Source organism: Notamacropus eugenii, chromosome 1 (genome assembly GCF_028372415.1).
Source record: "Notamacropus eugenii isolate mMacEug1 chromosome 1, mMacEug1.pri_v2, whole genome shotgun sequence".
NCBI classification, from domain to species: Eukaryota; Metazoa; Chordata; class Mammalia; order Diprotodontia; family Macropodidae; genus Notamacropus; species Notamacropus eugenii.
The window spans coordinates 607,196,603-607,217,645 of NC_092872.1; the positions used below are offsets into that span (position 1 = coordinate 607,196,603).

The 21,043-nt window shown below is 41.8% G+C and overlaps 1 protein-coding gene and 1 pseudogene across 2 annotated transcripts; both read right to left on the reverse strand.

Annotated features, from left to right (window-relative positions):
• Positions 1 to 301: 301 nt before the first annotated feature.
• On the reverse strand, positions 302 to 20,436 carry NEURL3 (neuralized E3 ubiquitin protein ligase 3). Of its 2 annotated transcripts, XM_072634788.1 has the most exons (5): positions 20,314 to 20,406; positions 12,687 to 12,933; positions 5,239 to 5,733; positions 3,966 to 4,028; positions 302 to 926 (listed from the first exon to the last, which is right to left on the reverse strand). In XM_072634788.1, the coding sequence occupies exons 2-5, from the start codon at positions 12,688 to 12,690 to the stop codon at positions 700 to 702; spliced, it is 789 nt and encodes a 262-aa protein (XP_072490889.1). In that variant the 5' UTR covers positions 12,691 to 12,933; positions 20,314 to 20,406; the 3' UTR covers positions 302 to 699. The 2 variants fall into 2 exon arrangements, with proteins under 2 accessions (XP_072490889.1, XP_072490887.1); XM_072634786.1 differs by lacking the exon at positions 12,687 to 12,933 and having other exon boundaries at positions 20,314 to 20,436.
• LOC140529824 (smad nuclear-interacting protein 1 pseudogene) lies at positions 2,267 to 3,390 on the reverse strand (annotated as a pseudogene).
• Positions 20,437 to 21,043: the final 607 nt, after the last annotated feature.

Here is a 21,043-nt window from a genome sequence, read left to right on the forward strand (position 1 = left end):
TTGTTGGGATGTCCCCAACATAATCAGGTAGGGGTTGAACTAACTGCCTCTAAGGTTCTTTTCACCTTAGAGATTCTTTAATCCTCATCTCCTAACCCAGCTTCTTACCTACCTACTCTTTTGTGTGTGGGGGGTGCGGTACAGTAGTGGGGATAGTAGAGGGGAAAGGAGTAGAGGAGGGTTGGTTTTGCCATTCCTTCTATCTGTCCCTGTCCTACTTCCTTGACCTTCAACCAATGGACACTCAACTCTTTCCTACCACTCTTTACTTCCATGAAATAAAAAATAACAGTAACAAAAGTTTCTAAGTATATAGCACTTTTATGGATACAAAACACTTTATATACATTATTTTATCCATTCCTTAGGACAAACTTGTGAGGTAGGTAGCATCCCCATTTTACAGGTTACAGAACTGAGTTTCGGAGACATCAAGTGACCTGCCCAGGGTTATAGAGTTAGTGACCGAGCCAGGATTTCAGTTCAAGCCTTCTGATTCCTAGTCTCTGGTATCTAAGGCACAAAAGAGAGACCAGGGTGGATAAGAGGTCACCACAGAGTCTCCTTATTCAGCATGAAATGTTCTGGCCAGCTGCAGGGAGCAGGTGTCCTGAGAGATGGGAATGGGGCCAAATTTCAGAGGTGAGTTGATCCTGGTGCTCTTGCCTCACCACTACCTGGACCCCACTTGGTAGCAGATTACCAGGAGAAATTCCAAGCATCTCCTGGAGTGGATTTATTCTGTAGATAAAACTGCTCAATTTTACACCGGCACATGGGGCACTTGGCGGTGTCTCTGAAGATCCTATTGGCGCAGCAATGGCAGAGGATGGTGTGGCCACAAGGAAGAAGCCAGGTGTTCTTGGCATGGTATAAACAGACGGAACATTCTTCATCATCTGTAGCTGGGAGGCAGAAACAGAACTCTAGGAAGACAAGAAAGCTTGGGTGAAGGAAAGCATCCTGGGTAAAATAGTCTCTACCCTAGAGATCTATCTGTCCTAGCAGAAACCTCTGAGATTCTACTGTTCATCTCTCTTTCATTCTACCTAGATACCAAGTCATCTCTACCTTCTGCTACTCCTCCCCAGGTTACTAGGCGACTGTACTCATGCTGCAGAGCCCCAGGAGATTGGAAAACACAAGGAAGCCTAGAGAAGAAGGTGAAGTTATTTCTTTGTACAGTCAGTCAACAAGCATTTATGAAGTGCTTACCATGTGCCAGGCACTGTGCTAAGCTCTGGGGATACAAAGAAAGGCAAAACCAGTCCCTCTGCCCTCAAGAAGCTCCCTTTCTAATGAAATAGGTAAACTGTATACATACAAGATATAGATAGATAGACAGACAGACAGACAGACAGATAGATGATAGATGTACTTTTTTTTTGGGAGAGAGAACACCGATGGAAAGTAATCTCAGAGAGAATGTGTTAATATTCAGGGGGACTAGGAAAGATCACTCACCTCTTGCAGGTAAGATTTAAAATGAAACTGGAAGGAAGTCAGGGAAAGCAGGAAGTGGAGGCAAAGAGGGAGAGCATTCCAAGCTTCAGCCACAGCCGGTAGATGAAGCGATTACCAATGGAGTCCTCCAGCAATCTACCTAGCGTCCCTTCCTCTTTTCACAGGACCATCCCATCTTCTCTCCCTGTCATCCAAATTTCTGATGTCCTTCACTCCTCTTTAAAATTCTTCCATGGTAATATGTTGATACCTACGTTTCCCCCATAAAGTTCTCCCTTGCTCTTTAACAGCTTTTAAGGTACTGGTACTGGTGTTTGGGGATCTTGCTGCTGTATGGTAACACTTGTAAGTATTAAAAAGACTGGGATTAGGAAAAGCCTTGAAATTTCCTGAAGGTGGTCCAGGACCTTCTGTTCAACTTCATTATCCCAGATATACATATTGATGCATAAGCGAGCCCTCCAAGGTAGCCATCCAAATACATGTCCATCTGGGTAGAAAATAGTCTTCTTTCTCTTTCTTGTGTGGATAAAGAGCCCAAACTCCTTTGTGTGATTACAGATCTCCTCTAGAAGGTGCTACAAGGTCTTGGGGCTTAGTGGAATCAGTAGAATTGGGGATAAATGTGAAGGTCCTTACCTTCCAGAAGGAAACTCTGATTGAACTCAGTTCTGATTTTACCCTATCTCAGGCATTGCAGTCCAAAGCCTTTCATACTCCCTAGTTTAATCCTACCTTTTTTTTTTTTAATTTCAACATAAGCTGATAAGCCACAGAAGACCTAAAACAATAGAAAGTACCAGGAAGTGCTGCCCTGCTCTTTAAATTCCAAATCCAGGCCTTCCACAATTCTCTTGGCACAGATGGCAGCTTCTTCATAATTTGCTAGCTGTCTGATTTTTCCTCCTCTTCCTCATCTTCTTTCTTATCCATCTCAGAGGCATCTGAAGACCCATGAAGTAGTACATATTCCCTACTACTGAACCTAAACTTCAGCACATCCTTCTCCTTTAGCTCAGGGTAACGCTGTGGCTCAAACTGATCTCATTTAAGAATGTCCCATTACCAGAATCAAGGTCAATGATCCTTTGGCCAACTGTGCCATCAGCACAGGTGTATTCTACAAGCCTGTGCTGTGTACTGCTTGGAACATGAGGGGCGGTCAGTAGGAACATCTGCGATTCGCCTGTGTCCATCCAGGAGGTAAGCGCTTTGTCTGTGGATGTACATGACTGGAAGACCCTCATCATTCTTAAAGGGGTAAAGACGCCAGCGTTTCTTTGGCATCCACGCTTCTGGAGGCTCACTGTACTTTATCAGCACACCCCAGAACATGATGGCCTCCTCAAGGAATGCCCCTGAAAGTTCAAAGCTGAGTTTCCCTTTATTTGACAGGTCTCTTCCTCTACTCTGGCAGCTAGCAGACTGCCAAACACTCTCCTGATTTCCATCAATGCAGCCACATACACTTTCTTCTGACCAAGCTCCAGGTGCAGAGGTAGAAAACTCTCTTTCGACTTCTTGTTCCTGTGGGTTCTGGGGACCTTGGCTATGCCCAACACGAGGCCTCTCCCTAGTGCTGTTCCCTGGGTTACAAGGGCTGTGGTGTATGTCCCAGTCCGGTGTCCCTCTCTGGCCCGGGTTCTCGTTCTGATTGCTCCCTAACCATTGTCTTTCTTCTCTTCCTGTCCCGGGATGGTTTTCACATTCTTGCTTCACCTTGACCGCTATATGGTGATGGTTGAGGCTTCTCTTACTCGGAGGAGATCTGCTTCTTCTCTCAAAGAACTTGTTTTTCCTTTTCGCCAATGATCTGCCACAGCTGCCCGCATGGTTCCCAGAGACGCTAGCGCTGCCTGGGGAAGCGCTCGGGCTTCCTGAGGAGAGGGGCCGGGCCCAGGTCCCCTCAGAAATCCTCTGTGGGGGTCAGGCTGCTCTGCTCCGGCTTCACCAGCGACACAGTCCGTCGTCCCCCACCGCATCCTAGTCCTGGCGCCTCAGTCTCTGCTTTTTTGTCCACACTCGTGGCCAAGGTCCTTCGACTGTTCAGCAAACTTCGAACAAGAACCCTCGGCTTCCACTTATTGGGCAGCTTCTTTTCCTACAATCGTACCCTTCTTATAGGGCCAAGCTCTTTCAAAAGAAAAGGCCACTCTCCACCCCCACCCCGAGCATCTGATGCTTAAGAAGGCCGGCCAGCAAGAGGCAGATAGGTACTGGCAGTAGTAAGAGAGGGCAATTTCACAAAAACCCAGAGAGAGTGACCAGAAGAGGGTCATCGACAGGGGCCAGGACAGGACGCCAGAGAGGTCCAGAAGGGTGAAGATGAAGAAAGAGTCATTAGATTGGACATATAAGGGATCATTGGTGACTTCAGCCCATCACTCCTTCCTTCCCTTCCTCCCTCTTGTTGTTGTTTATGGTCTGCCCCCATCCACTCCACCCATGTGATGGGAGTGAGAACTCCAATAATTTCCCTTTAATTGTGGAAAGGCATTTACCAGAAGGTTCATCCCTGAACACCGGTGTCGGAAGTCTAGGTCTGAAAGTCTCACTCACGGGAGCTAAGAAGAAGGAAACAAGGTTAGGAGTTAACATTTGAGGTCAAATAAAACAATCCACCAGCTTCAAAATCTCTCCCCACCTTCGGCCCTGGGAGGAAGGTGTGGGGAGCGTCCTGTCCTGTCACTTTGCTTTTAGGGGATCATGTCTCCCAGCAACAGAACCCTCGGTAGGTAGGAAACAGCATTAATCTGCAGATTTCAACTTGTCCTACCCTTTTCTTAACCTCTACATTCAATTTTTTTTAAAATTACTTTTAATAATATTTTATTCTCCCCATTACATGCAAAAACAATATTTAAGCTTTTTTTTTTAAGTTTGGAGTTCCACTATAGAATGTGGCTATGGCTCCCTCTCTCCCCTCCCCCTTCACGGAGATGGAAAGCAATCTGTTACACCTGCCCTGCATTCAGTCTTAAGAACTCTTCCTCCCAGGTAGAAAGGCCCCAGAGGCAAAGAAAAACCCTCCCACCCAATAAGTCCTGGAACTGCCTACAGCTTAGGTGTTAACTGAGAAGGGATTTCATTGGGGCTCTTTCTTCTCAGGGCTTCCCACCCACTCAGAGCCCTCAGCCTAGCCTTATTCCAGAGCAAACGGGACCGTTAGAAACCTGTAACAATAATTGCTCTCATTTATATAGTGATTTAAGATTTACACAGTGCTTTAAAGATATTATCTCATTTGATCCTCACAACAATCCTAGGAGGTTCTGACCTATCCTTATCCCTTGGTCTGGAAAGCTCTCCCTCCTCCACTCTGACTACTGACCTGCCTGACTTCTATAAGTCCCAGCTGCCATGGGAAGTTTTCCCCGAACCCCTCTTAACTCCAGTGTCTTCCTCTGTTAATTATTTCTTATTTATTCTGTGCAGCTTGCTTTGTATAAATTTGCCTTCTTGTTGTTTCCACCATTAGATTATAAGACTGCCTTTTGCCTCTTTGTATCCCCAGTGCTTGGCACAGTGCCTGACATTTAGTAAGTGCTTAATAAATGTTTATTGAAGAGATTAAGTGACTTGCCCAAGTCTGAGGTAGGATTTGAACTCAGGTATTTTTAAGTCCAACTGTCTATCTTCTGTGCCACCTACCTGTCATTGTCCTGGATTAGTGAGCATCCTTGAGAAATGGGGACTTGTACCCCATCCAAGAGGAACTCACTCCTTACCCTCTCCACTCCTTCCTCCCCACTATTCAAGAATGAATAGACTTACTGAGCAACTCGATGGCTTTTGTAGTTCCATAGACATCCATTACAGCCCAAAGAGGAGAGCTCACAGTCACTCTGTCAAATAACAGAAACTTTTTGACCTCACTGGTCCTCAAGAAGACTTTTCCTGAGTTGTTGACCCAGAAGTGGATGATATCTCCAACCTTAATAAACTGATCAGGCAGGACTGCTGCCCAAGTGGGAGACTGGGCTATTAGATCAGGACAGATAAATGGGGGCAGGCTGTAAGGGTTGATATTTGAGGGGTTCAGGCAGCTGAACCCTACACGTAGCCCACCATTCCATCCATTCTCCCTCTTCAAGATCCTGAGGGTTATTCTTTCTTCAGGCTGGACTGGCCGGTTGGTAAAAACAATGCCATCGTGAAAAGTAGAGATTCTCTCTGCCCTGGAATAGCAATCATTTAGAAGGATCTGGTTGCCCTTGGTCTTGGAATGGAAATAGAGGGGCTGGTAGGACCTCTTCTGTGCAAGGTATTCTGAAAAAAATTCATAAGACTGTTGTCAGGACCAAAAAAAAAAAAAGCCTTTACTTCCATAGAGAGTCAATTTTACCAATCTTTTCCTATATGTTTTCAAAGGGCCCAGGACAGTTTTCATCATCTTCAAGCTCTTAAAATCAAATTTATACTCTCCATAAGGATGACTGCCAGACATCTGCTTTGACCAAGGGCTATCCACAAGCTCTATTGTCATACATCTTTGTAAGACCTCATACTCACCCAGGACTTGTGCTAGGCATGCTGGTGAATAAATTTCTGCTAAATGAATGAATGTTTTTTGGGGAGTGGCAATAGGGGGAGAGCGGATAAGATATAGCTCCCATACAGACAACATGTAGTTGAAAGACCACAGGGCTGAGAAGTCAGAAACCTCAGTTCTTATCTTTGCCGAGCTACCAACTAATTAGCTGTATGACCTTGGCTCAGTTCTACCTCATTGGGCTTGGGTGACCTTATCTGCATGATGAGGCATTTAAACTATATGACTTCTAAAGGAGAGATATAACTAGTAATTTTGGTACTTGGGCCAATCATTGCTAGGTCAAGGAACTAGAACTGGAGCCAACAGCACAAAATGTGCCTTCTAATTATCTCTGTAATTCATGAACTGAAAATAATAGAAGAAATTAAGATGCATTCAATCAAGCAGGTTGAAAAATTGGCTACTCTTAGGACTTAGGGTATGGAATCTGAGAGTTAGAAGGGGGTGATAGCCTCTGAGAGTTTGGTGTAAGAAAGACAAATGAATTAGGTTGTGTTCATCTGTGCATTTATTTCTCTTCAAGCAGGCAGGCACACAAGGATCTGCAGTATTGGAATTGAGCCCATTTGGGAGTTGGGGTGCATAGCTTGTATGTTCTTTAAAGAGTAGGTGTTCTCAAAGGGTGCCAATCAACTCTAATTGGTTAACACACTAGGAGGTGTGCTATGTTAAAATGAGGGTCTTGGGGTATGTGATTTAGGTCATCTAAATCTTGGTCAAAGAGACATCAATTTCCATATCACCTGTTTTTACAATAGAGAAAATCAACTTTCCCCAGATGAGCAGGAGTACGCCCAAATTTAGAGGTTCTTTTACTGTCTGATTAGCTCTTGACCTGGGCAAATCTTTAAGAAAGATTTCCCACACTGGTTGGTTTCTGGATAAGGAAGTAGAAGGAGAGAAAAACCTTGATAAGCCCACAATCACACTATCAGTAATTGTCCTTTTGAAAAAGAAGCTGAACTTTGGAAAAAGGATCCGGGGGAAGTGCTAAGTCTCCAAGGCAACGATTACTAAAAATAAATGAACAAATGATTGTTCACAGAGGTCATCCAGCCTGTGAAAAATGATTTTTCTTAAGTGATCATTACCTTGGAGACTCAGAGCTTCCCCCATTCCCCTTCTTTCAAAGTTCCGTTTCTTCAAGTCCGGAAAAATGTTAATTCTCCCTATTGTCAAGACAGATGATATGGAAATTGATGTCTCCTTGACCAAAATTTAAGTGACCTAAGTCACGCACCCCAAGACCCTCCTTTTAATATAGCCCACCTCCCAGGGTGTTAACCAATCAGAGTTGAATGTCATCTCTTGGGAACACATCTTCGAAGGATACATAAACTATGTACCCCCAACCCCCAAATTGAGCTCTCAGTTCCAAACTGTTAGCTCCCATGCATTGAATGACTGCCCACTTTGAGAGAATAAAACATGGACTCAGACATCCTGATTTATCTGTCTTTTCTAGACCAACTCTCAGAGGTTGACATTTGATACTGTGACGAGATAGGACTGGGCCTGGAGACTGGACTCATCCCCCCAAAAGCACTGGGGTTGGGTGCCCACAGAACTATTTTCTCCTGGAGACTCAGTGCTGAAGCCTTATCCCCAAAATCCCTGCTCCTGTCTCGCGGACTCATTTTATTCAGGTGCAGTCTGCTTTTCTCTCCAAGCTGGTTTTGGGGGTGGAGACCTCAAGACAGGTCTCTTCTGAAAGGATATCCTTTATAATCTGGCTACTATTTGGCTATGAGTCAATCAGAGTAAATTGGCATGTGATAAATTGTATTGCAATCTGAACTGGTTGCTTTTAGAAGGATGTAGGAAAACAAACAAAACAAAAATTAGAACATCTAAAAGATAATTCTGAATTTTGACCAGTCTAATTTTAATTCATGTGTGTATATATATATATATATATATATATATGAAATTCTAATTCTAAATTGGTTTATCTTAAAAAACAAACTAAGCCTAAAAAGCTAATAAGTAAATTAGATTTGTGTGCACTTTTGTCATTCTGTCTGTGTCTCTGTTTGTAAAATAACTGTCATGTTTGTGTGGAAAGATTTAAAATGTAGACAGAAAACTTCTGGGAAAGAACTCCCCTTTTAGGCTTTCAGTGGGAGATTAAGACTTTTTTTGGGGGGTGGGGGTTGCAACACTGGTCAAGCTGGGATACAAGAATAAAGTTAGATAACAAGTTGGTTGGTTGTTGTCCGTTTTTGAAGAGGACCAAAATCACATCACCATGATAAAGTGAAGTTTCAGTGTGTCCGATTGTGGCTGATCAGACCAATGCGAGCTCAGAATGCTCTACCACAGGCTGGGCACAGAGTCTGTATGAATTTTGGGGGTCGATACACCAAATTTGCACATCCTACATTTACTTTGTGCTGTCTCAATTCTGCTTTGCTCGTAGAGCACAGCACCCTTTCTGATGTCTACAGAGCCATTGTCCTGACCTCATTGTTGTATGTCTGTGAAACATGGACAGTCTACCAGCGCCATGCCAGGAAACTGAATCACTTCCATTTGAACTGTCTTAGGAAGATTCTGAGGATCACTTGGCAGGATAAGGTACCAGACACTGAAGTCCTTGCTCGAGCTGAACTGCCAGGTATTCAAACTATTCTTCAGAGAGCACATCTCCAATGGGCTGGCAAAATATATGCTTGCCAAAAGACTATTTTATGGAGAACTCACATGGGGCAGGTGATCACATGGTGGTCAGAGGAAGCGATACAAGGACACTCTCAAGGTCTCTTTCAAGAACTTTAGATTTGACTGTGCAACGTGGGAGACACTGGCACAGGACCAATGCATGCCCACATCAGAAAGATAACAAGTAATGGAATTGAAAAAGCAGGGTGAAACTCTCCCAGAAATTAGTTGGAAAGTGAAATCAGCTAGCAGCAGCCTTATACTGAAAAGGATCTAGACCAAGCAACCCAAAGACAGCAAGGGTTTAATTAGAGAAAACTGAGAGTTTTTGTTACTCCAGAGTTAGATGAATTCAGGTTTAATTAGATTCTAAAGCTAAAGTTTGTAGATTATGTTTAAATCAAATCTAGAGAACTCTAAGCTCCTCCCCCACCCCCCATCCTTGGATAGTTGTTCTAGATGCCCGTGTACCAGCTTCAGATGGCTTAAACATGTTGAGAGGGGGTGAGGAAGTTTGGTTTTGTTTTTAGTAGAAAATTGAAAATGAAAATTTTGTAGTCCCAGTACATACAGCCTGCAATTCCCAGGAGGATGGAATGGGGAGCTGCAATGCTTAGGGCAGCTTTTTATCTGATAAATCTAATGTCTCAAAAAGGAGATGGGACTTCAGCTCTTTAAGGAAGTTGAGAAAAAGGTTATTCGGAGCTGGGAATTGTCACCATGTATCACCAAGAAGATACATGAATAAAGTGCCAAGAGTATTAGACTTTTTAAAAACGTTAGAATATTTACCATTAGCAATTATAAATCCAGATTTGATTTGATTTAAGTCAAATCTGTCCTGAAAGAGTAAGAACAGTGTCTGAGAGTGCTTTCTTCAACAGGATTAAGCACAAAAAGATATTGTTATTTTGCATTAAGAAATTTATTAACTGTATGGCTCCACGAAATTTCTATTTACCTCAGTTTACTGTTATATAAAGGGATAATCATAAGAACCCACGTCCCAGGGTTGTTGTGAGGATCACATGATTATAGAGTGCTTGGCTGAGGATAAACACTATTGGAATGTTAAACGTTTTTCATATTTGGTAACTTTATGTAGGTTTTTAGATGTGATCAGTATACAATGCCAGTGGTGATGAGATGAATGATTTTCTGTGTAATATAATTTGGAAGTACATCCAACTAAATTAAAGTCACCTGATTGGTAGGTGGTTTTGTTTCAAGTTTTAAATACATGATAATTGTTTGTGGTATCATTATATATTTCTAAATTTTCTTACATTGTGTACTTTGGTAAACAATTATATCACCTATGCTGTTAGAAAAGCAATTTCTCTTATAATCTAGATGATGTTAGATTAAGAATTATACTGTTGGAAAGAAAATAAATGAATGGGTTATTTTTGTGAAAGAAAACTTGGTAATTATACAAAGAAAAGACCTTGGAAAATTGCCTTTGTAATTCTTATAAATCCTTGCAAGAGTTTTTTGTTGTAGAATTCTTACTGAGTAAATTGGAAATCCTTGCAAGAAATAGGGGTGTGATTTTCAAATCTGCTTCTTCTAAGGATATATTTGTGTATGTGTGAGTGTGTGTATGTGTGTGTGTGTGTGTTTGTGAACTATCACTATCTGAGATGTCAGAATGTAATTATTTTCTTAATTTCTGGTGACATATTTAAAGACAAAGGGAAAAAAGGTACTGAGTAAATTTTTAAAGACCTGGTAAACTTATTATTGAGATAAGGCTAATTTTAATTGGGTATGTTCTTGGCTTATAGAAATGAGTCTTTCTTAGACTAACTCTTGGAGGTTGACAAGTCCAACCTATCAAATTTATGAAGGTTATTTACATTTTGCTTGCAAGGGGATGACAGAAGTGAGGATGGATGGGAGCTAAAGGGGGGCTTATTTCTCCAGGAAAGGAGGTAAGAAGGGGGAAGGCATGGAAAGGGTCACGGATTTGCTCTTGGGATAAAGAGAAAGAAAGAAAAGCAAAGAGTCTGATGTCTCCATAGCTGTCTAGAACTCAAAGTTCTACAAAATTGAATTATCAAAATTCAACTCAAAAAAACCTCTCAGCTTTAGAACTTGCCCTTTGGGGAGGTCTTGATTGGTAAAAAAAGTTACCTGATCTATTGACTCTTGAGAGCCTCAACAATGCTTCACATTCCCCTTAGTCATCTTCTCAATACCCGCCTTGTTATGTTTCTTTCCCCTCCCACCAGCCCCACCTCAAAGATTTCTAACCATAATTAGATCAATACTGCCATTGCTACTGAATAGCGTCAATCAACTCCCTTATAGGTCTACTCATCTTTTCTGTGATTTACCAAATCAAAACACTCCTTCCTGGATATCATTACCCTATCTATATGTGTTGTCCACCCTTTTTAGAAGGTTATCTCCCAGAAGGCAGGGCTTTTCTCAGTTTTATTTCTATTCCCATACCCTAAGCACAATGCTTGGCACATAAAGACTTTTAATCAATGCTGAGTTTTTTTTCCATTCTTTCATTCATTTATTTGTCTGTTCTTTGGGGATTCCTAATTCCCCTCATTTCCTTCTCCTGGACATGTATGAAATTTACTCTCTAATACAGTGCTGCTCTAATATCTCCACCAGCTTCAGCATTCCATGTTTCTAGAATTATCTTTGCAAAATGAATAGTGAAACCTAGATAGTTCCAAATCATCCTGTTCCCCACTTTCTAACACCTTACCTCAATTTCTAAAAATGCTCTTGAGTGCACATCAGTAATGACACCCTCTAAGACAGTAGGGGAAGAAAGTCCCTATATGGATCCTACAGGACCTGTACCAAATCTTTTCCAATCAATGGCCTATACTGAACCTTTGTCAACTCCAGGACTCCAAACAAGGGAAGTGAGGGTGGTGGTAAGGGTAGTCAGTAGTGGAAGTAGGGCCCAGATGAGTAAGGGTACTACATCCAGGGATCTCGTCAGCCTGAAAGAATCTAAGGCATGAGTATACTTTGGTCTTGGGTTGAGGTTATAAAGGATTATGGGGCTTTGATTTAAGGAGAATTGCCAGTCATATGAGAAGCAGGAAAGTCCCATCTTGTGATCTCCTTCTAAATAGTACCTCAAAGGAAGTCCCTTTGACTTTCATGTTACATGGTGCTATATTTAAGGCCTGCATCTATTAAAGTCCAGAGCCAAGATCCCCTCCCCTTCTCCAACTCTATTATGAGATAGGAAGTTATCAGTCAAGACCATCTGCAGTCAGGGTGTTTCCAGGACAGAGGCTTGATGCATGCAAGAAAGGGACTGAGTGGAAAGAAGTAATTTATTTACCACTTACCATCGAAACTGAAAGACTCTGCCTTTACTATGGAACCAAGTGAATTAACTTGGCCAGGACTCAGCTTCTCATGTGATTGGGAACTGATGGCTCTATGCCCATACGCACGGCTGTAATTTTTCCCTTCTTTCAGTCTTCTGAGTGCCAGGAAAACTGACGTCTACAGGACTGTCTCTGGACTTGCCTACACCCTGGGATTGCAAAATCATTCCCACCCCTTCTCCCATTCCTCTTTTCACAGATCTTGGCACCTGCTATTAGAAACAATATGATTCATTAAAAATATATTGATGGGATGGTAAGACAGAACACCTGAATTCTCATCCCAGTCCTCTTACTAATCAGCTGGTTTTTCTGCAAATAAATCATAATTTCTCTGGGTCATAATTTCCTCAACCATAAAGTGGGGATAGCCACATATCTGCCTTACATATCTCATAGGGATGTTATGGCCTAATGAAATAATGAAGTGTTTTGAAAGTTGTGACATCCTCTGAATTTGAAAACTAGTATGTTTCATATTATTATTTATCCTATAGCTCACACTTCTATCGTGCTTCCAGGCTTACAAAGCATCTTCTTCAAGTTAAGCTTATGAAACAGAAGTAAAAATATAATTCTTCCTCTCTGACTTTACAGATGAGGAACCTGAAACTCTGAGAAATTAAGGGACTTACCCATGGGATCGCAATAAGTATTGGGGGCAGGTAGGCCTTGAACTCTGATCTCCTGATTCCAAGTTCAGTATGCTAACCACTCGATCACACTGTTTCTTAAAGTGTTATTTTGATGCAGCTGGGGATTTAGAGATGAAAGAGTCCAATACCTTCATCTACAGATGAGAGAACCGAAGATCAAAGAGGGGAAGTGATTTGTGGAAGTTAGGAAGTAGCAGAGCCAGAGTTTTAATCCAGGTCCTCTGACCTGAAAGATAATTCAATTCAACAAATATTTATTAAGTACCCCTTATGTGCAGAGCACTGTGCTAGGCACTGAAAGAGAAAAACAGATCAATAAGACATAATCTCAGCCTTCAAGGAGGATCTAGTATGTTAAAGGGAGAGAAGATGAACACAACTCCTATGTGGTAGAGGGAATTTCCAGTGTCACTATTGGTGACATTGGAGGGTCTCTATTAACTTCCACAAAGCTGTCACTATTAAGTTGACCATTTCTTCCTTCATTTTTTTGAGGCAATTGGGGTGAAGTGACTTGTCAAGGGTCCCAGAGCTAGTCTCTGAAGCCAGATTTGAATTCAGATCCTCCTGATTCCAAGGCTGGTGCTCTATCCACTGAGATACCTAGCTCCCTTGCCCCATTTCTTCCTTCATTTTGAAGAAACTTAAGTTCAAGAACCTCAAATCATGGAGGCAAAGAGTGGTAATTAGGCTTTCACAGTGGGTATTTTGGGGTATTTGTCCTGGAAAGATTCAATTTCACTTTAAAAGATGAGAGAATGGAGCAGATATGGCAGCTCCCTACCCTTGCCAAGCCCTGTGACTAAGCAATGTGGAGCTCTTTGTTCCATACTCCCTAGGGAAGATGATCAGGTGAGGGGAAATTGTCTTCTCCAAACTAAGAATAAAAGCTTTGATTCCAGAGAATTCACTTCAGGATGCTGACTCACTGAGGTTGATTGAAAGTTGGACCAATTGTTCTCAACAGAGGAGACAAGAGGGTCACCCCAGATGGTGGACAAGATGTCACGTGGTGGGAAGGATGCTGGGTGCTGCCTTCTAGGGAAGAAGGCTAGCCCCTCAAAGTCACACACAGCTTCATTCATTTGGCCAGAGATACCAGCTATGATACTGGGGCTGAGAGGACTAAGTAATTAAGGAACAACTAAGGACTAAGTAACTGAGTAATTAAGACTGGAGGAAGAAGGCAAAGTGGGCAGCCAGTAGTCTTTTTCCACCATGCCACAGCATGGTTCTCACCCTGGAACTTCACTCCTCCTCTAGACTTCTCATATTGGAAGGACACTCTGCCCCCAGGCTCCTTCCTCTGATCAGGAGGCTCCTCCCATTTTAAGGAAAGTACCTAGGTCAGACATCCCTTCATTTTTCTCTGTGGTCTCCAGACTTTTCCTACAAGCCCTGGCATGAGCAGCTTCTCTTCATACCCCTTCCCACTCTTTTTCAGCTCCCTTTGATGTATGGTCTTTCTATATTGGAAGGCAAGTTCCTTGAGAGCAAGTTCCTTTTCTTCCTCTTATAAGAGGGAGCTGGGTGGGCCAATGGATAGGGGGCCAGGTCTGGAGTCCCATGACCCTGGGCAAATCACTTAACCCCGTTTGCCTCAGGTTCCTCATCTGTAAAAAGAACTGGAGAAGGAAATGGCAAACCACTCTAGGATCTTTGTCAAGAAAACCTCAAATGGGGTCATGAAGAGTCAGACATGACTGAAAAACAATCTCTTTCCTGAACTTTAGTCCTGTATCACCAACTGCCTGCTAGAAATCTTCACCTGGATGACCCTAAAGAATCTTAAATTTGACATGTCCAAAAAAACCCTACAAACTTATCCTTCCACCAGTGGCGTGCTGGTAAATGTTTAATAACCATCTTTCCAAGAAAAAAATATACTCATGACACACTTTTAAGTTGAATCTGCATTATTAACATTTTCTCCATCACTTTCTTAAGTCTATACAATCAACAAAACAATATCAAATCATAACTTGTAACTTTGCTGATTTCTGAGGTAGAAATGCTCATGCTGAAAACTTTACAACTGCTTTTTTTATGAGCTGGTTTGAGCTGGGTCCAACACATCCCTACACCTCCATCAAATTTTCCTGTCTCTGTTGAGAGTACCACCATCCTCCTAGCCACCCAGGTTCAGAACTTTCATGTTATCTTGGACTATTATCCATCCATCTATGTATCTATGTATCTATCTATGTATCTGTCTGTCTATCTATCTATCTGTCTATCTATCTATCTATCTATCTATCTATCTATCATCTATCTGTCTGTCTGTCTATCTGTCTAATCTCTCTGTCTGTCTGCTATTGTTCCTTCATTTTGGAAGAGGACTAATAGACTTTCACATGAACTGGATTTAAGTGAAAAAGAATTGCACAAAGTCATCAGCCTCATTCTCTCTTCCACAGTCATAACATTTAATATCATTTTTGGACTTTTAGTAAGGGCCAAAGCCTGAACTAATCAATCAGACTGCTTTGGTTTGCTGTAAAAATGCCCTTTTCTGCGTCAGCAATTTCAAGGACAGGATGCTTCCAACCAAAGTGGTAGGATTCTTCTTTATCTTGTTTCACAGAGACATTTGCTACATGCAGGAAACTTGGGTCTCATGGGATCGTAAATTCCAGCTGACTCTACTTTATTAGTTTTCTTGTCTCATTGAATTTACAGCTTATACAACTAAGAAAATTCCTTTCTCATGGTAAAGTGTATTTAAGCCTGGTCATTCTTCTATCAGACAGTCAGAAGTTTCCTTCTGGCTCCATGATCATGCAACTGCTAGCTTGAAGGAAATAAACAATATACATTTAGCCTGTTTTCCTCTTTTAACCAAATTTTCAGGTCGACAAGAGTCATCAAAGTCCAGTGATGACAAGTCATCAGGCACCAGCACAAGACTGTACAGTTATTTCCTAAGCTCCCCTCGAAGGGAGGTTGGGAGATTTTTCTGCAAGAAATTTCTGCTAAGGAGTCAAGTTAGTGATCCCATATCTGTCTCTCAAAGGAGAAATGGGAAAGACTGAATCCACGAGTCTCATCATTTCCCTACCTCTGGATTTACAAGATGCTCTAGTATCTCAGCTAAAATCTGCACCCTGAGTGAAGGTGAGATTTGATTTCTCCTGGTGATGTTGAGAAAGTCCCACTTCAGAGGCTATGATGAGAGGAGCCAGTTGGAATTGAAGGTCACAAAGGCATCACCGTAGTGTTCTTCATCCTCTCTTTTTATCCTTTTCTTGAGTCTGTAAGACATCTACATATAATCCTCATTTATAATCCCCAATTTTGCCAGCCCTTATCTTTGTTGTTGTTGTTAGGTCTTGTTTCAATTCTTTGGGACCCATTTAGGGTTTTCTTTACAAAGATCCTGGAGTGGTTTGCCAGTCCCTTCTCCAGTCTATTTTACAAATGAAAAAACTGAGGCAAACAGGGTTAAATGACTTGCCCAGGCTCACACAGCTAGTGAGTTTCTGAACTGAGGATGATTAGTCTTCCTGACTTCCTGACTTCAGGCCTGGCATTCTATCCATTGAGCCATCTAGTTGCTCAGCTCCTATCTATTCATCCTTGAAAGTCCTGTTCATGCCTCACCTCTTCCATGGAGCCTGCTAACTCCTCTAGTTCATGTTGATTTCTTCTTACTCTGAACTTTGGCTGCATTTAGGAGTCCATATCTAATTGGTTCAGTTTTTAAAAGTCACATTTATTTTTGTCATTCTCCCCTCCCCCCACTAGACTTTAAGAGGAAAGACTATGTATATTTCTTCCATCTTTCCCCGTGAGACCTACCACAGGGCTAAACAAACATACAGTATATTTTCAATAATATTTGAGATTGAGTTAAACAAATTATAGTATGTGAATGTGTAATAATTGACTCCAAGAGTCGTTGTTTGCATAAGACTCTTCTCATAGGTGGAGACTGAATATTCAATGCTGTGGGAAAGAGCTCCACTCTCTGTGTGAGGGGCAGAGCTGATGAGAGTTGGATGGAAGAGAGATCCTAGTCTTCAGCTCCTCTACATGTTGGTTTCTTCCCAGAGTCTTTCTCACTCTTCAGGAACTTGAAGGGAATTGAAACTACATGTCTTCTATCTTAGAGTTGAAAGCCAGATGACCAGGATTTCTCTTTGCTCCAGCTCTCACCTATTCTGCCCTCACAGAAGGTCTGAGTATTGAGTAATTTGATCTCTACCAATGAGGAGAGTCTTATGCAAATAGCCCTTTGAGCCAACAGGTAAAAATATAATATGATTAATGACAAATTTGATGAACAGAGAGAAGCTTGGATGGATCTACATGAACTGACTGGCATGAAGTAAGCAGCATCAACGATATACATGATGACCACAACAATGTAAATGGAAAGAGCAACCACAAAAAATAAAAAGTGAATGTTGCAAAATTATAATTAGCAAGCATGGCTGGAAAGAAAGAGGTATGAGAAAGCACTCAGCCCTTTGCAAAGCTGGGAGGGCCATACATGCTGCACATTGAGCATATTTTCAGACTTTTTCAATATATTCAATACGGATGCTTTTCTTTTTCTTTCCTTTCTTTGTCTTTAAAGATACTAGTTGTTATATAGAAAGGTTATCTGGGGAGGATAAGGAAAGAACAGAGGGGGAAACTGTGGTGATTAAAAAAAGGCATCAATAAAATTTTTTTAAATTAAAAAAATAGGATCACTTACAATGGAGGCACCGACTGGGTTCATTTGGTAAAAGGAACCAGCTCAGGGGAAAAAGTGAATATGGTAGAAAGAGGGTAGTTGGAGAAACCTGGACTCTATACATCTAACTCAAAAGTAAAGACATTCTACCCACTTTTTCTGGTGGGGTAGTAACAGCTATAGGTACTGACTTCAAGGTTCCCACTCTCCCAGATTGACTTTTTGATTTATAGTCAATTAAAGTAGCCAGAATAACAAGTGAAACAGGAAGTAGCCTTTTTTAATTGGAGAGGCTTCAGGTCCAAGCAAAGATGATAGTCCCACAGCCCCAGGTTCAGAGGACAGAACTGATCCATAACCACAAGGACTCTTAGAGATTTAGGATCATAGATTTAGAACTAGAAGAGATTTTAATGATCATTGGGTCAACACCTTCATTTTACAAAGAAAGAACCTGAGGACCTTATAGATAAATTGACTTTACTGAGGTAATAAAGCTAACTAGTAGTAAAGCCATTCTCTTGACACCAAGAACAATGTTTCTCTTATTATATCACACTTTTCTTAGTTTGGGACCAGGAGAGCCACCTGCTTTGTAAACAGTATGAGAGATCAGAAGAGTATGGAATTCTCCTCCCTCCCACTTGCTGCCATTTCTGAGTTAACCTGGTATAAGAATGAATTTCCTTCTATAGGACACAAGCTTAATTCTGATCAACTTTCCTCAGGGAATCTAGAAAGAAAGGTTAGAATCCTACGAAAAATTTGCTCCCTACTGCACGGGTTTGGATGTGTGGTATGCCAAATTATGTCTCTTTTGGCCTCGATACCCTAATTGTCCTGAACCTCCTTTTCTTCTTCCCCTTAGTTTTCCTGCTTCACTATCCTTCCCACCAGCCCCTATCTATTTATATAGGAAAATACATAAAGGATCTGATTTCTGGAATATAGTCAATTCCCACATAGGTCAGAATTTTCATTATGGAAATGTCCTCCACCAGAGGTTTCATGACAGATAGAGCACTGGCCTTGGAATTGGGAAGACCTAAGTTGAATCCTGTCTTAGGACTCATTAGCTGTGTGACCATGAATCAGTCACTTAATCTGCCTGGGCTTCAGTTTCCTCATCTGTGAAATGGGGAGGGTTGGACTACACAACCCCTAAAATCCCTTCTGAATGTATGAGCTTATGATCAAGTGCAGATCCTATCCTATCTAGGACTTAGTACATCACTTTTGTTGTGGTTTTTCAGTCATTTTCAGTTGTGTCCAACTCTTTGTGGTCCCACGTGAAGTTTTCTTGGCAAAGTTACTGGAGTGATTTGGCATTTCCTTCTGCAGCTTACTTTACAAACGAGGACACTGGGGCATACAGGGTTAAGTGACTTGCCCAGGGTCACACAACTAGTAAGTATCTGAGGCCAGAGTTGAACTCTGGATAATGTCTTCCTAATTCCAGGTCTAGTGTTCTATCCACTGTCTCACCTAGCTGTCCAAGTAGATCAGAGGATCACAAAACTATGGATTAAAGAGAGCTCAAGAATTTTCTGGCCCAATCCCTTCATTATAGATGAGATAACTAAGACCCAGAGGGACCATGACTGCTCCAAGGTAACACAGCTAGTAAGTGTCTGAAGCAGAATTTGAACCAGGTTCCCTCAACTTTAAGCCCAGAACACTATTCACTATGCTACCACTGTCAATGCCACCACTATACCCTCCCCCACCCTTAACAACATAGGACAACCCCAAACCTTGAGATCTTCATATCACTTTAAACAAATATTAAACATTCAAGGCACAATGGAGTGTTATTCCAATTGATGACACCATTGGTAAAGGAATTCCACTTAACACACACACACACACACACACACATTATTGAACAATCTGGCAGACAAAAAAAAAAGCTACCAGCTCATGTCAAACTTTTACCACTCCACTTTGACCCCCAAAGTGATGAAATGAAATGGAATTAGTAGCTTTTTCTACTGTCTGTGTCTACCATTCTTTTTCTCTTCTGGAAATAAGATTGTTTTCGTGGCAACATAGCAACCTTGTAGAGGAAAGCCAAACATAGTTACTGTTATTGTTACTGGTTACTAATAGGCTTACTAGGCAGTGGTAATATCAAATATGGGATATTGTAATTCAATGCTTGAGCAGCTGTATCAAGAAAGTCATCATATGTATGGGACAAGCAGAGATAAAGCTCCCAACTTGCTTAGGTAGCTATAAGTAGAGGGGAATGTCTACTGACCACTGAATATGATGATGAGAAAGAATATCCTCCATCTCTTGTCCAAAAAATGAATAACATCTGTTGCTTGTGTTTCCACCTGTCATCTTCCACTAGGCTTGTCTAGAGCCAACTGACCTCTCTAAAAAACATCCTGTGTTGTTAGAATTGGGAGTTCCCTTAGAGGTCATCTAGTGAAATCACCCATGCCTTGTAATACTACTGCCTTTTATAGAAACCCTGAGAGATGATAGTTACCCAGCTTCAGACTGAAAACTTACTGCCACTGCAGGGCATCTCTAAGTGGTATAATAGAAACAGTCCCATCCATTTTTGCATTTAGCAATTCACAGTTTGTAAAGCTCTTATCTTTAATTTTCTAAAATTATTTTATCAAAATTATCTCTTATTTGGGCCTCACCTAAAAAAGGGTTACCTCATTTGACAGATAAGTAAATTGAGGCTCAAAATAGTGATTCACCAAAAGTTATGCAGTTAGTTGGTGGCAGAGTCAGAACTGAAACCCAGATTCTCAAATTCACTGCCCAATGCTTTTTATAATGAATTGAAATCCCTCTTCTTTCATGCTGGATATTCAAATTTGGAGCTAATCCTCAGCCTTCATGCCCGTCCCCAGCTGATTCAAAGTACAATAAGTGAGAAAGGTCCTTTAAATGGCTACTTACCAGCCTCATGACTGAAAGCAGTGCCCATTATTTCTGTACCCCACCAGGGGTTACTTGAGGGATTCTATGTATGCCTTGGAATCAGAGAAAGCTGCTATCTGGAGCTCAGCTGGATGAAGTTACTTAGAGCTAGCAAGGCACCCTTTTTATGAGATGGGAGATCATATTACAGGGTTGATGATTAATGAGATGATTTTTGTCACAAGATACAATATCCTGGGGATTTCCTCCTTGCTAGCAGCAGCTCCTGGCATCTGGCCCACCTTGCCTTGGTCTCACTTGGCTGGAGGGAGGGAGTCAGGGAGGAGTCACAGTTGTGTTTAGTTCTTTCCTTGGCTGAATATACTAGTCCTAAACTCAGTACCTGAAGGTTCAGGTCCCCTCCCTCCCTGGCAGAAAAAGAGCAACTGTGGGGTTGAGCAGAAAGCCTGGGGACAGGTGCCCTCTTCTGCCTGAGGTCTGCAAAACTGAGAAAGTAACTTGTGTGGCCAGGTGTATGGGGAGCATTTGGCCTTAGCTCTTCTCCTCAGGATGGTTCTAGAGATTTTAGCCCTGGCAATGGGATGTCTGTGGCATTATGGTCCTGAGCACTTTGGTGGAGTAGGGTGGTGGAGGTGATGTTTTTCTGCTTATTGCCTCAGATTCCACCCAGAATTCTGGAAACATCTTTCTCTTGAAGAGACAAGTCCAGAAAGCTCATACTGATTCTACCTTTGCAAGAGTTCTGACT

Coding starts and splice junctions, on each gene's coding strand:
- NEURL3 (XM_072634786.1), bottom strand. CDS start 20,341: ATGGGCACTGCTTTCAGTCATGAGGCTG. Junction 5,734..20,313: donor TGCTTTCAGTCATGAGGCTG/GTAAGTAGCCAT, acceptor AATTTTTTTCAG/AATACCTTGCACAGAAGAGG. Junction 4,029..5,238: donor AAAAGCCATCGAGTTGCTCA/GTAAGTCTATTC, acceptor CCTTCTTCTTAG/CTCCCGTGAGTGAGACTTTC.